This window comes from Cuculus canorus, chromosome 2, assembly GCF_017976375.1.
Source record: "Cuculus canorus isolate bCucCan1 chromosome 2, bCucCan1.pri, whole genome shotgun sequence".
NCBI classification, from domain to species: domain Eukaryota; kingdom Metazoa; phylum Chordata; class Aves; order Cuculiformes; family Cuculidae; genus Cuculus; species Cuculus canorus.
The window spans coordinates 161,843,768-161,859,720 of NC_071402.1; the positions used below are offsets into that span (position 1 = coordinate 161,843,768).

Consider the following 15,953-nt stretch of genomic DNA (forward strand, 5'->3'; position numbering starts at 1 on the left):
CTGCCCCAGGACAGGGCCCCCCAGATGCCACCCCCCGCACCCCTTTTTGGCACAGCGGCGCGGCAGCCGCCCCCGCAAGCCCAAGGGCAGCGCTGCGGGCACGCGGCTGCTGCGCTCTCCCGGCGTCCCCGGCGGTGTAAACACCATCGCTCAGAAGTGACGGCTGCGGCGGTGGTTGGCGACGCGCTGGGGCCCTGCAGCCTCGCCGCAGCACCGCATGGCACAACCGCAGCCCAGGGTCGCCGCGGCGCGGGAAGACGGGCAAGGGGTGCCAGGGCGAAGGGCAGCGCCGCGGAGCAACCGCGAAGGCGCCAAGGGGACGAGCGACGGCTGCTGCGCCGAGGCTGCAACCAAGGCTGCAACCAAGGCTGCAACCAAGGCTGCAGCTGAGGCAGCTGCAATGCCAGAGCCGGCAGCAGCTTTGGGGGCCGCGTGCTCGGGTACCCCAGCGCAGCGAGACCCCTCCAACGCCCCCACGCCAGCAGCACTGTGGTCATCGCCACAGCACCTGCAGCCCAGGGGACCCCCAGACCTGGGGGGCATCTGTGGGGCCAGGAACACCCCCCGGGCTGTGCATCGGACCCCCTCGGCTCCGACTCGGCGGCTCCCCTGCACCATATTGGGACCCCCACAGCAGGTCCTGAACTGGGACCTCTGCACTGGGACCCCCACACTGGGACACCAGCTCTGGGACCCCCACACCAGGTCCTGAACTGGGACCCCCACACTGGGACCCCCACTGGTGTCCCCACACCAGGTCCTAAACTGGGACCCCAATACTGGGGCCCCCACTGGGAGCCCCACACCAGGACCTGAACAGGGACACCAGCACTGGGACCCCCACACTGGGACATCTGCACTGTGACCCCCACCAGGGCCCCCACACCAGTTCCTAAACTGGGTCACCAGTACTGGGGCCCCCACTGAGACCCCCATACCAAGTCCTGAACTGGGACAACAGCACTGGGACCCCCTCACCAGGACCTGAACTGGGACACCAGCACTGGGACATCTGCACTGTGACCCCCACCGGGGCCCCCATACCAGTTCCTAAACCGGGTCACCAGTACCGGGACCCCCACTGGGACCCCCATACCAAGTCGTGAACTGGGACACCTGTACTGGGACCCCCACACTGGGAATTGAACTGGGTCCCCTGCACTGAGCCCCCCCCCTTTCCCCACTGGGTCCTGAACTGGGACCCCAGCACTGAGACACCCACCAGGACCCCCACATCAGGTCCTAAACTGGGACCCCAATACTGGGGCCCCCACTGGGAGCCCCACACCAGGTCCTAAACTGGGACACCAGCACTGGGACCCCCACCAGGGCCCCCACATCAGGTCCTAAACTGGGACCCCAGTACTGGGGCCTCCACTGGGAGCTCCACACCAGGTCCTTAACTGGGACACCAGCACTGGGACCCCCACCAGGGACCCCCCACCAGGTTCCGAACTGGGTCACCACTACTGGGACCCCCACCAGGACCCCCACACCTGGTCCTGTATGTACTGGGACCTCCACATTGAGTCCTGAACTGGGACAACAGCACTGGGACCCCCACATCATATCCTAAACTGGGTCACCAGTACTGGGGGTCCCACTGGGACCCCCACACCAGGTCCTGAACTGGGACACCGCACCGGGACCCCCACCAGTGACCCCACACCACATCCTAAACTGGGTCACCAGTACTGGGGGTCCCACTCGGAGCCCCACACCGGGTCCTGAACTGGGACACCTGCACCGGGACCCCCACCAGGGCCCCCACAGCAGGTCCTGAACTGGGACCTCCACACCGGGACGCCCACAGGCGGCAAGCGCTCGGCCCTGTAATTAGCAGAACCCTTAATGAGACCTCCTCAAGCACCAGGAAGGAGCAGCCACACATTGCCAGTGCCACGCACAGGTCCAAAGGGCATCGGCTGCACCCACCATGCCAGGCACCGCAGCGGCCGGCTGCATGGGCAGCTCTGAAACCGGCTGCATGGGCAGCACCGCAGCACCCGGCTGCACGGGCAGCTCTGAAACCGTCTGCATGAGCAGCACCGCAGCACCCAGCTGCACGGGCAGCTCTGAAACCGTCTGCATGAGCAGCACCGCAGTGCCCGGCTGCATGGGCAGCTCTGAAACCGGCTGCATGGGCAGCACCGCAGCGCCCGGCTGCACGGGCAGCTCTGAAACCGGCTGCATGGGCAGCACCGCAGCGCCCGGCTGCACGGGCAGCTCTGAAACCGGCTGCATGGGCAGCACCGCAGCACCCAGCTGCACGGGCAGCTCTGAAACCGGCTGCATGAGCAGCACCGCAGCACCCGGCTGCACGGGCAGCTCTGAAACCGGCTGCATGGGCAGCACCGCAGCACCCGGCTGCACGGGCAGCTCTGAAACCGGCTGCATGGGCAGCACCGCAGCACCTAGCTGCATGGGCAGCTCTGAAACTGGCTGCATGGGCAGCACCGCAGCACCTAGCTGCATGGGCAGCTCTGAAACCAGCTGCATGGGCAGCACCGCAGCGCCCGGCTGCACGGGCAGCTCTGAAACCGGCTGCATGGGCAGCACCGCAGTGCCCGGCTGCAAGGGCAGCTCTGAAACCGGCTGCATGGGCAGCACCGCAGCACCCAACTGCATGGGCAGCTCTGAAACCGGCTGCATGGGCAGCACCGCAGCACCCAACTGCACGGGCAGCTCTGAAACCGGCTGCATGGGCAGCACCGCAGTGCCCGGCTGCATGGGCAGCTCTGAAACCGTCTGCATGGGCAGCACCGCAGCACCCAGCTGCACGGGCAGCTCTGAAACCGGCTGCATGAGCAGCACCGCAGCGCCCGGCTGCACGGGCAGCTCTGAAACCGTCTGCATGAGCAGCACCGCAGCACCCAGCTGCACGGGCAGCTCTGAAACCGGCTGCATGGGCAGCACCGCAGTGCCCGGCTGCATGGGCAGCTCTGAAACCGGCTGCATGAGCAGCACCGCAGCGCCCGGCTGCACGGGCAGCTCTGAAACCGTCTGCATGAGCAGCACCGCAGCACCCAGCTGCACGGGCAGCTCTGAAACCGGCTGCATGAGCAGCACCGCAGTGCCCGGCTGCATGGGCAGCTCTGAAACCGGCTGCATGGGCAGCACTGCAGCACCCGGCTGCATGGGCAGCACCGCAGCGCCCGGCTGCACGGGCAGCTCTGAAACCGGCTGCATGGGCAGCACTGCAGCACCCGGCTGCATGGGCAGCACCGCAGCGCCCGGCTGCACAGGCAGCTCTGAAACCGGCTGCATGGGCAGCACCGCAGCGCCCGGCTGCATGGGCAGCACCGCACAGCTACAAGCGGCTGCGGCACAGCTGGGTCTCCCTCCACGCTGCTTCCACCCCATCCCGGCCTCGGCGCCCCTGGCAGCCACCCAAGCGGCGCTCCCGGCACGCGGCGCCCAAGGCCGCAGCGGCTGCACGTGGCGGCGCCGGCCGGCAGCTGGGGAGCAGCTTTGTTTACTCCACGCGCCAGAACGGGGTGCCGAGCGCCGGGACACCCGGTGCCAGCACCCATGGGGCAGCCCCGGCACCGGTGGGGCTGTGGTGTGGGGCAGCCCCGGCGCAGGGACCCCCCAGCAGCGAGGCATGGGGTGCAGCGCAGCCCCGGTGCCCACCCCGGCCGGAGACCCCCAGCACCGCGACGGCAGCACCGCGACGCCCGGCGCAGGCTCAGGCCCTGCAGCCCCACCGTGGGGCAGCCGTGGGGCAGCCGTGGGGCGGCTGTGGGGCAGGAGCAGCCCTGAGCCGGGCAGCAGAGAGGGTGGGTGGGGGTCTGCCCTACACCGTGTGCCCCCACCCTGGGGAAGGGTACAGGGGGGCTGGGGGGGGTGGGAAAAGTGGGGTGCATAGGGTGGAGGGGTGCAAAGTGGGGTGCAGAGTGGGGTGCATGGGATGGGGTTGCAGGTTGGGGTGCAGAGTAGGGTGGGGGGTGCAAAGTGGGGTGCAAAGTGGGATGCATGGGGTGGGGTTGCAGGTTGGGGTGCAGAGTAAGGTGAGGAGTGCAAAGTGGGGTGCAAAGTGGGATGCAGGGGGTGGGGTTGCAGGTTGGGGTGCAAAGCAGGGTGCAGAGGGGTATGGGGTGCAAACTGGGGTGCATGGAGTTCAGGGTGCAGAGTGGGGTGCATGGGGTGGGGTTGCAGGTTGGGGTGCAGAGTAGGGTGGGGCGTGGAAAGCAGGGTGCAGAGGGGTATGGGGTGCAAACTGGGGTGCATGGAGTTCGGGGTGCAAGGTGGGGTGCAGAGTGGGGTGGTGCAGCATGGGTACCTGGGGCAGGGGTGCAGAGTGGGGTGCATGGGGTGGGGTTGCAGGTTGGGGTGCAAAGCAGGGTGCAGAGGAGTATGGGGTGCAAACTGGGGTGCATGGAGCTCGGAGTGCAAAGTGGGGTGCATAGTGGGGTGGTGTAGCATGGGTACCTGGGGCAGTGGTGCAGAGTGGGGTGCATGGGGTGGGAGGTGCAAAGTGGGGTGCGAAGGAGTGGGGTTGCAAAGTGGGGTGGGGGATGCAGGTTGGGGTGCAGAGGGGGTTGCGGAGGGGGGTGAAGGTGCAGACTGGGGTGCATAGGGTGGGGGGTGCAAGGTGGGGTGCAGAGTGGGGTGCGGAGGGGGGTGTGGGTGCAGACTGGGGTGCATGGGGTGAGGGGTGCACGTTGGGGTGCAGAGGGGGGTGCGGAGGGGTTGAGGGTGCAGACCGGGGTGCATGGGGTGGGGGTGCAGGTTGGGGTGCAGAGGGGGGTGCAGAGGGGGTGGGTGCAGACTGGGGTTCATGGGGTGGGGGTGCAGGTTGAGGTGCAGAGGGGGGTGCAAACTGGGGTGCATGGGGTGGGGGTGAGGAGGGGGGTGAGGGTGCAGACTGAGGTGCATGGGTTGGGGGGTGCAGGTTGGGGTGCAGAGGGGGGTGCAAACTGGGGTGCATGGGGTGGGGGTGCGGAGGGGGGTGAGGGTGCAGACTGGGGTGCATGGGGTGAGGGTGCAGGTTGGGGTGCAGGGGGGGTGCAGAGGGGTATGGGGTGCAGACTGGGGTGCATGGGGTGAGGGTGCAGGTTGGGGTGCAGGGGGGGTGCAGAGGGGTATGGGGTGCAGACTGGGGTGCATGGCGTGGGGGGTGCAGGTTAGGGTGCAGAGGGGGGTGAGGGTGCAGACTGGGGTGCATGGGGTGGGGGTGCAGGTTGGGGTGCAGAGGGGGGTGCAGAGGGGGGTGAGGGTGCAGACTGGGGTGCATAGGGTGGGGGGTGCAAGGTGGGGTGCAGAGTGGGGTGCGGAGGGGGGTGTGGGTGCAGACTGGGGTGCATGGGGTGGGGGTGCAGGTTGGGGTGCAGAGGCGGGTGCAGAGGGGGGTGAGGGTGCAGACTGGGGTGCATGGGGTGGGGGTGCAGGTTGGGGTGCAGAGGGGGGTGAGGGTGCAGACCGGGGTGCATAGGGTGGGGGGTGCAAGGTGGGGTGCAGAGTGAGGTGGTGCAGCGTGGGAGACCCCCAGCGACGCCGGTGGGGCTGAACAAACCGAGACCCCTGGGGACGCCGTTGGGGCCAAAGTGAGACCCTCACAGACACGAGTGGCACCGAACCGAGACCCCCACCGCTATGGCTATAGCGGAACCACCGCCAGCGCCGTGCGCGGTGACCACGCGGCACAGGCCACGTGCTTCGCCGGCTCTCGCCGCCGCCTCTGCCCAACGGCGATGGCCGTGCGGCTGCACCCACGGCCCAAACCCCGTTGGCGGCGCGGCGGGGTCCCTACCGTCCTTGCGGTAGAAGCAGATCTCCACCTTGCGCTCCTCGGCGCCCAGCAGCGCCTGGGCGATCTGGGCGGCGGCGCCGCGCTGCGTGCGGGGCCCGTGGAGGAAGTCGCAGGTGCTGGGTTTCTGCATCACCTCGGCGCGCGAGTAGCCGCACAGCTGGCAGAAGCCGTCGTTGCAGTAGATCACGGCGCAGTTCTCCACCCGCGCGTTGGCGATGATGAACTTGCGGCCTAAGGGAGAGGGAGAAGAGTCAGCGCGGCGGTGCCACCGCCTCGGATGGGCACCGGGTCCCTGCCCCCATCCGTGGCTTCCGGAGGACCCCACGAAGCAACCGTCTCACCAAGATGCCGCCACCGTCACAGCGGGGAGCCTTCCACCATCACCTTGGAGTTCCCACCACCACCACCATCATAGCAGGCATCTCTCCTCCATCACTTTGGGGCTCCCACCATCATCAGAGCAGGGACCATTCCACCATCACCTTTTAGTTACCACCACCACCACCATCATAGCAGGCATCTCTCCACCATCACTTTGGGGTTCCCACCATCAACACAGCAGGGATCTCTCCTCCATCACCTTGGGGTTCCCACCATCATCACGGCAGGGATCTCTCCACCATCACTTTGGGGTTCCCACCATCAACACAGCAGGGATCTCTCCACCATCACCTTGGGGTTCCAACCATCAACACAGCAGGGACCTCTCCACCATCACCTTGGGGTTCCCACCACCATCATCACAGCAGGGATCTCTCCACCATCACCTTGGAGTTCCCACCACCATCATCACAGCAGGGATCTCTCCACCATCACCTTGGTGTTCCCACCATCATCACGGCAGGGATCTCTCCACCATCACCTTGGGGTTCCCACCATCAACACAGCAGGGATCTCTCCACCATCACTTTGGGGTTCCCACCATCAACACAGCAGGGATCTCTCCACCATCACTTTGGGGTTCCCACCATCATCACAGCAGGGACCTCTCAACCATCACCTTGGAGTTCCCACCACCACCATCATAGCAGGCATCTCTCCTCCATCACTTTGGGGTTCCCACCATCATCACGGCAGGGATCTTTCCACCGTCACCTTGGAGTTCCCACCACCATCATCACAGCAGGGATCCCTCCACCATCACCTTGGAGTTCCCACCATCATCACGGCAGGGATTTCTCCACCATCACCTTGGGGTTCCCACCACCATCATCACAGCAGGGACCTCTCCACCATCACCTTGGGGTTCCCACCATCATCACGGCAGGGATTTCTCCACCATCACCTTGGGGTTCCCACCACCATCACAGCAGGGACTTCAAGACCACCACAATGGGGACGCCAAGACCATCGTGGCAGAGACCCTGTTGCCACCACCATCACTGAAGGGACCCCATTGCTGTCACAGCAGGGATCTCATCACCACAGGGACCTCAGCACAGCAGGGACCCCAACACCATCACTGCAGGGACCCCAACACAGCAGGGACCCCGTTGCCACCACCACCACCACGAAGACCCTGCCACCATCACCGCAGGGACCCTGTCATGGCAGGGACCCCAACCCCATCACTGCAGGGACCCCAACACAGCAGGGACCCCAACACCATCACTGCAGGGACCCCAACACAGCAGGGACCCCGTTGCCACCACCACCACCACGAAGACCCTGCCACCATCACCGCAGGGACCCTGTTCCCGTCACCCACCTGGGTGAGCTCCCCACACCCCAAAACCTCCTTTAGTCCCTTTGTATCCCCAATACCCCTGCACCCCAACCCCATCTTGCAGCCCCCCACACTCCAAACCTCTCCCTGCAGCCTCTGCACCCCAAAACCCCCCGGTCCCCATCACCCTCATCCCCTCACCAATTCCAGTCCCCATCATCCCCAGTCCCCCCAGTTCCTGCACCCCTCCCAGTCACCTGTCCTTCCCCCATCCCATTCCACCCACAGTCCCCTTTCCCAGCCCCCCAACTCCATCACCCCCAGCCCTTGGTCCCCAACTCCATCACCCCCACCCTCCCCGGTCCCCATCCTTGACACCCCCACCCCATTCCCCCTAGTCCTTATTCCCACCAACCCCACTTTCCCCTGTCCCCATCCCTGTCACCCCCAGTCACCCCAGTCCCCCTCCCATCACCCCCAGCCCATTCCCCCCATTCCCCCTCCCATCACCCCCAGCCCATTCCCCCCAGTCCCCCCCCCCATCACCCCCAACCCCTGGTCCTCAGTCCCCCTCCCATCACCCCCAGCCCATTCCCCCCAGTCCCCCTCCCATCACCCCCAGACCCCGGTCCCCAGTCCCCCCCCATCACCCCCAGCCCCTGGTCCTCAGTCCCCATCACCCCCAGCCCCATCTCCTTCACCCCCAGCCCCATCACCCCCAGTTGATTCCCCTCAGTCCTTCTCCCATCATCCCCAACCCTAACCCCATCACCCCCCGTCTCCCTCCCCATCACCCCAAACTCTAGGTTCCCCTCCCCATCACCCCCATCCCTCAGCCCCCAGCCCTGTCACCCCCAACCCTAACCCCATCACCCCCCGTCTCCCTCCCCATCACCCCAAACTCTAGGTTCCCCTCCCCATCACCCCCATCCCTTAGCCCCCAGCCCCGTCACCCCCAACCCTAGGTCCCTCCCCAACACCCCCCAGCCCCAACACCCCTTGGTCCCCCTCCCCACCCTCTCCAGACCCCCTCCCATCACCCCCAGCTCCTGATCCCCAACCCCATCACCCCCATCCCTCGGCTCCCATCTCCATCATCCCCAGTACCCCTCCCCAATCCCCCTCCCATCACCCTCAGTCCCCCTCCATGGTCCTCATCCTCATCACCCCCACCCCTTGGCCCCCAGCCCCATCACCCCCACCCCATTCCCCTCAGTCCCCCTCCCATCACCCCCAGCCCTAGCCCCATCACCCCAGTTCTCCTCCTCACCCCCCCAGTCCCCCTCCCATCACCCCCATCACCCCAGTTCTCATCCTCACCCTCCCCAGTCCTCTTCCCATCATCCCCAGCCCCTGCTCCCCCTTCCCGTCCCCCCATATCCATCACCCCTAGCCTTTGGTCACCAGCCCCATCACCCCCAGCCCCATCACCCCCAGCCCCTGGTCCCCATCACCCCCACCCCCATCACCCCCAGCAGCTGGTGTGTCCCCCCCGTACCCTCATCCCCATCATCCCCAGCCCCTGGTCCCCATCACCCCCATCACCACCAGCAGCCGGTGTGTGTCCCCCCCTCGTACCCCCATCCCCATCACCCCCATCCCCTGGTCCCCATCACCCCCATCACCTCCAGCAGCTGGTGTCCCCCCCCCGTACCCCCATCCCCATCACCCCCATCCCCTGGTCCCCATCACCCCCATCACCACCAGCAGCCGGTGTGTCCCCCCCTTACCCCCATCCCCATCACCCTCAGTCCCATCACCCCCATCACCTCCAGCAGCCGGTGTGTCCCCCCCCATACCCCCATCCCCATCCACCCCAGCCCCTGGTCCCCATCACCCTCAGTCCCATCACCTCCATCCCTTGACCACAACCCCATCACCTCCAGCAGCCGGTGTGTCCCCCCCCGTACCCCCATCCCCATCACCCCCAGGCCCTGGTCCCCATCACCCTCAGTCCCATCACCCCCATCCCATCACCTCCAGCAGCCGGTGTATCCCCCCCCGTACCCCCATCCCCACCACCCCCAGGCCCTGGTCCCCATCACCCTCATCACCTCCAGCAGCCGGTGTGTCCCCCCCCCGTACCCCCATCCCCATCACCCTGAGTCCCATCACCCCCATCCCATCACCTCCAGCAGCCGGTGTGTCCCCCCCCCGTACCCCCCATGACCCTGAGTCCCATCACCCCCATCCCATCACCTCCAGCAGCCGGTGTGTGTCCCCCCCGTACCTCCATCCCCACCACCCCCATCCCTTGACCGCACCCCCATCACCTCCAGCAGCCGGTGTGTCCCCTCCTGTACCCCCAGCCCCCCCAGCCCCTGGTCCCCATCACCCTCAGTCCCATCACCCCCATCCCTTGGGCCCCACCCCCATCACCTCCAGCAGCCGGTGTGTGTCCCCCCCCCGTACCCCCATCCCCATCACCCTCAGTCCCATCACCCCCATCACCACAAGCAGCCGGTGTGTGTCCCTCTGTACCCCCATCCCCATCACCCCCAGCCCCTGGTCCCCATCACCACCAGCAGCCGGTGTGTCCCCCCCGTACCCCCATCCCCATCACCCCCAGACCCTGGTCCCCATCACCCCCATCCCTTGACCGCACCCCCATCACCTCCAGCAGCCGGCGTGTCTCCCCCGTACCCCCATGCCATCACCCTCAGTCCCATCACCCCCATCCCTTGACCACATCCCCATCCCCTCCAGCAGCCGGCGTGTCTCCCCCGTACCCCCATCCCCATCCCCCCCAGCCCCTGGTCCCCATCACCCTCAGTCCCATCACCCCCATCACCTCCCGCAGCAGGTGTGTGTCCCCCCCGTACCCCCATCCCCATCACCCCCATCCCCATCACCCCCATCACCTCCAGCAGCCTGTGTGGTCCCCCCCCCGTACCCCCATCCCCATCACCCCCAGCCCCTGGTCCCCATCACCCCCATCACCTCCAGCAGCCGGTGTGCCCCCACCCCGTACCCCCATCCCCCCCATCCCCTGGTGTGTCCCCCCCCCAGCACTCACTCTGCCCTTCGAACTTGCGGATGATGGTGTCCAGGAAGGTGTTTTGGGGGGCCACGTGCCCCCTCCGCACCGGCATCCTGCCCGGCCCATGGGCAGCGCCCGCGGGGACGGGGGGGGCCGAGCCCGGGGGGGGCCCCGCGCCGCGGGGGGTCCCGGTGCCCTTGGAACAAGGACGGCGCCGCCGGGCGGGGGGGGGAAAAGGGGGAGGAGGAGGAGAGGGGGGGAAAACGGAGAGGAGGTGGGGGGGAAACGGAGAGGAGGGGGGGGGGAAACGGAGAGGAGGGGGGGGAGAAAACGGGGGGGGGAGAAATCAATGGGGAGAAAACGGGGAGGAGGGGGGGAGAAAACGGGTAGAAAATGGGGAGAAAACGGGGAGAGGGGGGGAGAAAACGGGGTGGGGGGAACAAGGAGGGGGGGGTCTCAGCTCAGCCCCCCCAAGGGCTGCGGGGTGGGGAATTTAGGGGGGGGCAGAAGGGGGTGGAGGGGAGAAACGGGGAGGGGGGGTAAGGAGAAAAGAGGGGGGACAGCTCAGCCACCGGGGGGGGGTGGGGTGGCGGAGGGAGGGGGGTGGGGGAGAAAATGGGGAGGGGGGCGGGGAGAAGGGGTTGGGGGGCGGGGAGAAAGGTGGGGTGTGGGGGGGTGTGGAGAAGCAAGAGGGGGTGAGATGTAGGTGGGGGGGGGGGGGTCCGAGCTCAGCCTCACCGGGGGCGGGGAGGACCGGGGAGAGGAGGAGGAGGGTGAGGGGGAAGAGGGATGGGGCGGGGGGGGGGGGGGCGGCAAGCAGGTGGGGGGGGGGAGAGGCAGGTGGGGGGGGGAGAAGCAGGTGGGGGGGGGGAGAAGCAGGTGGGGGGGGGGAGAAGCAGGTGGGGGGGGGGAGAAGCAGGTGGGGGGGTCGCAGCTCAGCCCCCCCCAGGGGGCGGCGGGCACGCAAGGGTTAACCCCCCCTCGGTGCGGGTACCGGTACCGGTGCGGATGCCGGTGCCGCCCCCCCCCCCCCCCCGCCGCACCCGCTCGGCCCTTATTTAGTCAAGGAGCGGCTGTGGGGTGGGGGGTGCTGTGGCCGCCCCCCCCCCCGGCCCCGCCCCGGCCCCGCCCGGCGCCGCTCGGGCTCGATTCGGTTCGGCTCCGCTTCGGTTCGGCTCCGCTCCGGTTCGCCGGGAGCTGCGTGTTGACAGCCCGGACCGCGGGGCGGGGCGAGCGCGGCCGCAGCCAATGGGGGGGGGACAAGGGGGGGGGGGCTCCACCCGACACACCCAGCCCGGGGGCTCCCAGAGGCACCGCACCCCCCCGAACCCACCAGATCCCCCCACATCACCCCGGGTCCCCCCTTTCTCCCAGTGCCTCCCCCACATCTCCCCATGGCTCTGGGTCCCCCCTTTCTCCCAGTGCCCCCCCAGATCCCCCCATAGCTATGGGTCCCCCCTTTCTCCCTTTGTCCCCCCCAGAACCCCCCATCGCTCTGGGTCCCCCCTTTCTCCCAGTGTCCCCCCCAGATCCCCCCATCTCTCCGAGTCCCCCCTTTCTCCCAGTGCCTCCCCCACATCTCCCCATGGCTATGGGTCCCCCCTTTCTCCCAGTGCCTCCCCCAGACCCCCCCATAGCTATGGGTCCCCCCTCTCCCAGTGCTCCCCCAGACCCCCCCATAGCTATGGGTCCCCTCTCTCCCAGTGCCCCCCCCAGACTCCCCATCGTTCAGGGTCCCCCCTTTCTCCCTGTGTCCCCCCCCCGACCCCCCATCGCTCTGTGTTCCCCCTATCCCAGTGCCCCCCCCAGATTCCCCCATCACTCCGGGTCCCCCCTTTCTCCCTGTGCCCCCCACAGATCTCCCCATGGCTCCAGGTTCCCCCTTTCTCCCAGTGCCCCCCCCAGGCCCCCCATCGCTCCGTGTCCCCCCTTTCCCAGTGCCTCCCCCAGATCCCCCCATAGGTATGGGTCCCCCCTTTCTCCCAGTGCCCCCCCTCAGATCCCCCCATCGCTCTGGGTCCCCCCTTTCTCCCTGTGTCCCCCCCCGACCCCCCATCGCTCTGTGTCCCCCCTTTCTCCCTGTGTCTGCCCCCCAAGCCCCTCATTGCTCCGGGTCCCCCCTTTGTCCCTGTCCCCCCCCCCCAGACTCCCCCATTGCTCCGGGTCTCCCCTTTCTCCCAGTGCCCCCCCCAGATCTCCCCATGTCTCCAGGTCCCCCCTTTCTCCCTGTGACCCCCCTGAGCACCTCATCCCTCCGGGTCCCCTCTCTCCCCATGTCCCCCCCCAGGTGACCCTGCCACCCCCCCACTGCCCTGGTTGCCCCCCCAATTCCGAGCCCCCCCAGTGCCCCATCCTGCTGCGAGGCTGATGCTGCGAGGTCCCAGTATGGCCCAGTGCTGGTCCCAGTACTGGTGCTGGTCCCAGTTCCAATCCCAGTCACAGTACCGATCCCATTCCCAGTGTTGGTTCCCAGTTCCAATCCCAGACCTGACACTGCCCAGTTCCAGTCCCAGTCCCAGTGCTGGATCCCAGTTCTGATCCCAGTACCAGTGCTGCTCTTGTCCCAATCCCAGCACCGAGTCCCAGTTGCAATCCAAGTACTGGTGCTGGGTCCCAGTTCCGGTTCGAGTCCCAGTGCTGCCCAGGTCCCAGTTCCAGTGTCAGTGCTGGATCCCAGTTCTGATCCCAGTCCCAGCGCTGCTCTTGTCCCAGTGCAGGCACTGGGTCCCAGTTGCAATCCAGTCGCAATCCAGTCCTGGTGCTGGATCCCAGTTCCGATCCCAGACTTGGTGCTGCTCTGGTCCCAGTTCCAGTCCCAGTCCCTGCACTGTTTCCCAGTTACAATCCAAGTACTGGTGCCGGGTCCCAGTTCCAGTTTCAGTCCCAGTTCCGGTCCCAGTTCTGGCACTGGGTCCGAGTTGCAATCCAAGTACTGGTGCTGGGTCCCAGTTCCAGTTCCAGCCCCAGTGCTGCCCCAGTCCCTGTACTGGTCCCAGTCCCCCCAGTCTGGGACTGGTGCTGGTCCTGGCCCTAGTGCTGATCCCCAGTCCCAATGCCGGGGTTGGATGCTCGTTCCTTTACTGGTTCCAGTTCTGGTCCTGCTCCCAGTGCTGGATTCCAGTCTCAGTGACAGCCCAGTTCCAGTCCTGTCACGGTCTCAGCTCCAGGTCTCAGTCCCAGTTTCAGGTCCCAGACCAGTCCCATTCCCAGTACAAGGACAAGACCAATCTCAGTCTGAGTCCCAGTGTATTTCCAGTCCAGTTCCTGTCAGCACCAAGTCCCAGTTCCGCTCCCAGTCCAGACCCAGTCTCAGTTACACTCTTAGTCCCAGTCCAGTCCCAGTCCCAATCCAATCCTCTCCAGTTCCAGTTCGAGTCCAGACCCAGTCCAAGTCCCAGTCCCGATCTTAATCCAATCTATCCTAGTTCCAGTCTGAGCCCAGTCCCAGTCAAGTCACAGTTTCAGTCCCAATCCCAGTTCTAATCCCAGTCCCAGTCTCAATCCCAGTCCAAGTTCCAGTCCCAGACTCAGTCTCAGTCTCAGTCCCACTCAGTCTCAGTCCCAGTCCCCGTCTCAGACTTAGTTCCAGTCTCAGTCCATGTCCCACACTGCTCCCAACCCCAGTCCAGTTCCAGTCCTTATTCCAATTCCAGTCTCAATCCCAGTCCCACTGCAGTCTCAGTCCAAGTTCCAGTCCCAGTCCCACTTTCAGTCCTACTCCCAGTCCTGTCCCAGTCTTAGACTCAGATCCAGTCTCAATCTGTGTCCAAAACCAGTCCTAGCCCCACACCAGACCCAGTCCCATTCTCACCGCCGTCCCAATCCCAGTCCAGTCCCAGCCCCAGTCCAGCCTCAGTCCCTTTCCAGTTCCAGTCCCAGTTGTAGTCCCACTCCACTCCTGGTCTCAATTCCAGGTTCCAGTCCCACTCCAGTTCACATCCCAGTCCTATCCTGTCTCATTTCCAGTACAAGGTCAAACCCAGTCCCAATCCCAGTCCAATAACCAGTGCAGTCCCAGTCCTGGTCCAGTCCCTACCCATTCCACATACCAGTCCCAGTCATGTCCCAGTCCTAATCCCAGTTCCAGTCCCAATCCCAGTCCCAGGTCCAGCCCAGTCCGAGTCCCAGTTCAGTCCCAGTCCCAGTCCCAGTCCCAGTCCCAGTCCCAGTCCCAGTCCCAGCCACTCCTAGTCCTGTCCACTCCAAGTCTCAGTCCAGTTTGAGTCTCAGTTCCACTCGCGGTGCCAGTCCCAGTTTCAATCTTAGTGCTGTCCCAATCCCACTTCCAGGCCCAATTCCAAGTCCCAGTACCACTCCAGTCTAAATCCCAGCCCAGTTCAGTCCCTGTCCCTGTGCAACCCCATTCCCAGTGCATTCCCAGTCCCTGTCCCATTATTCCCATTACACTTATCACTCCTGTCCCATTCACACTTTCAATCCAGTTCCAGTCCCAATCAAGTCACTGTCCAGTCCAGTCCCAGTCCCAGTTCAGTCCCAATCCCAATCCCAGTTCAGTCCCAGTCCCAAATTCTGTCCCAATCCCAGGCCTGGTCCACTCCCAGTCCCAATTCCAGTCCTAGTCCTGGTCCCAGTCCAGTCCCAGTCCTACGCCAAGACCAATTCCCAGTCAAACTTCAGCCCCAAACCAATCCCAGTCCCAGTCCAATCCCAGTCCACCCCCAATCCCAGTTTTAGCCTAGTCTCAATCCGGTCCACTCCCAGTCCAATCCCAGGCCCGGGCTCTGACTCAGTTCCACTCCCAGTCATAGTCTCAGCCCAATCCCAGTTTAGTCCCAGCCCCGCTCCAGTCCAGCTAAAGACCAATCCCAGTCCCGGTCCAAGTCTCAATCCACTCTCAGTCCCAACCCCAGTGCCTGGCTGATGCTCCCAGTGCTTCGGTTTCTCCCCATGCCCGGGTGATGCTCCCAGTGCTTCCAGTTCTCCCCATGCGCAGGTGGTGCTCCCAGTTCTCCTGGTTCTCCCCTTGCTCCAGTGATGCTCCCAATGTTCCCAGTTCTCCCCACGCCTGGGTGATGCTCCCAGTTCTCACGGTTCTCCCCTTGCCCGGGTCATGCTCTTGGCTCACCCCTTGCATGGGTGATGCTCCAAATGCTCCCAGTTCTCCCCATGCCCGGGTGATGCTCCCAGTTCTTCCCATACCCAGATGATGCTCCCGAAGCTTCCAGTTCTCCCCTGGCCTGGGTGATGCTCCGAGTTCTCCCGGTTCACCCCATGCCCGGGTGATGCTTCCAGTGCTCCCAGTTCTCCCCATGCCTGAGTGATGCTCCCACTGCCCTCAGTTCTCCCCATGCCCGTGTGATGCTCCCGGTTCGCCCCATGCCCGGGTGATACTCCGGGTTCTCCCCTTGCCTGGGTGATGCTCCTGGTCCTCCCGGTTCACCCCTTGCCCCAGTGATGCTCCCAATGCTCCCAGTTCTCCCCTTGCCCCAGTGATGCCTTCAGTGCTCCCAGTTCTCTCCATGCCCAGGTGATGCTCCCAGTTCTCCCCATGCCCGGGTGATGCTCCCGGTGTTCCCAGTTCTACCCATGCCCGG

General features: G+C 65.7%; 1 protein-coding gene across 4 annotated transcripts in view; it reads right to left on the bottom strand.

Annotated features, from left to right (window-relative positions):
* Positions 1–10,609, bottom strand: part of KCNH2 (potassium voltage-gated channel subfamily H member 2) — a 56,763-nt gene extending 46,154 nt beyond the window's left edge. The window contains exons 1-2 of one of the 4 annotated variants that reach the window (XM_054058410.1): positions 10,435–10,609; positions 5,753–5,983 (exon numbers count right to left, since the gene is read on the bottom strand). In XM_054058410.1, the coding sequence (XP_053914385.1) occupies positions 5,753–5,983; positions 10,435–10,510 (307 nt within the window). In that variant the 5' untranslated portion in view covers positions 10,511–10,609. Of the gene's footprint in view, positions 1–5,752; positions 5,984–6,332; positions 6,415–6,568; positions 6,601–10,434 lie in introns of those variants that run through there. The other 3 variants (XM_054058407.1, XM_054058409.1, XM_054058408.1) reach the window with 3 other exon arrangements.
* Between the last annotated feature and the right edge of the window lie 5,344 nt (positions 10,610–15,953).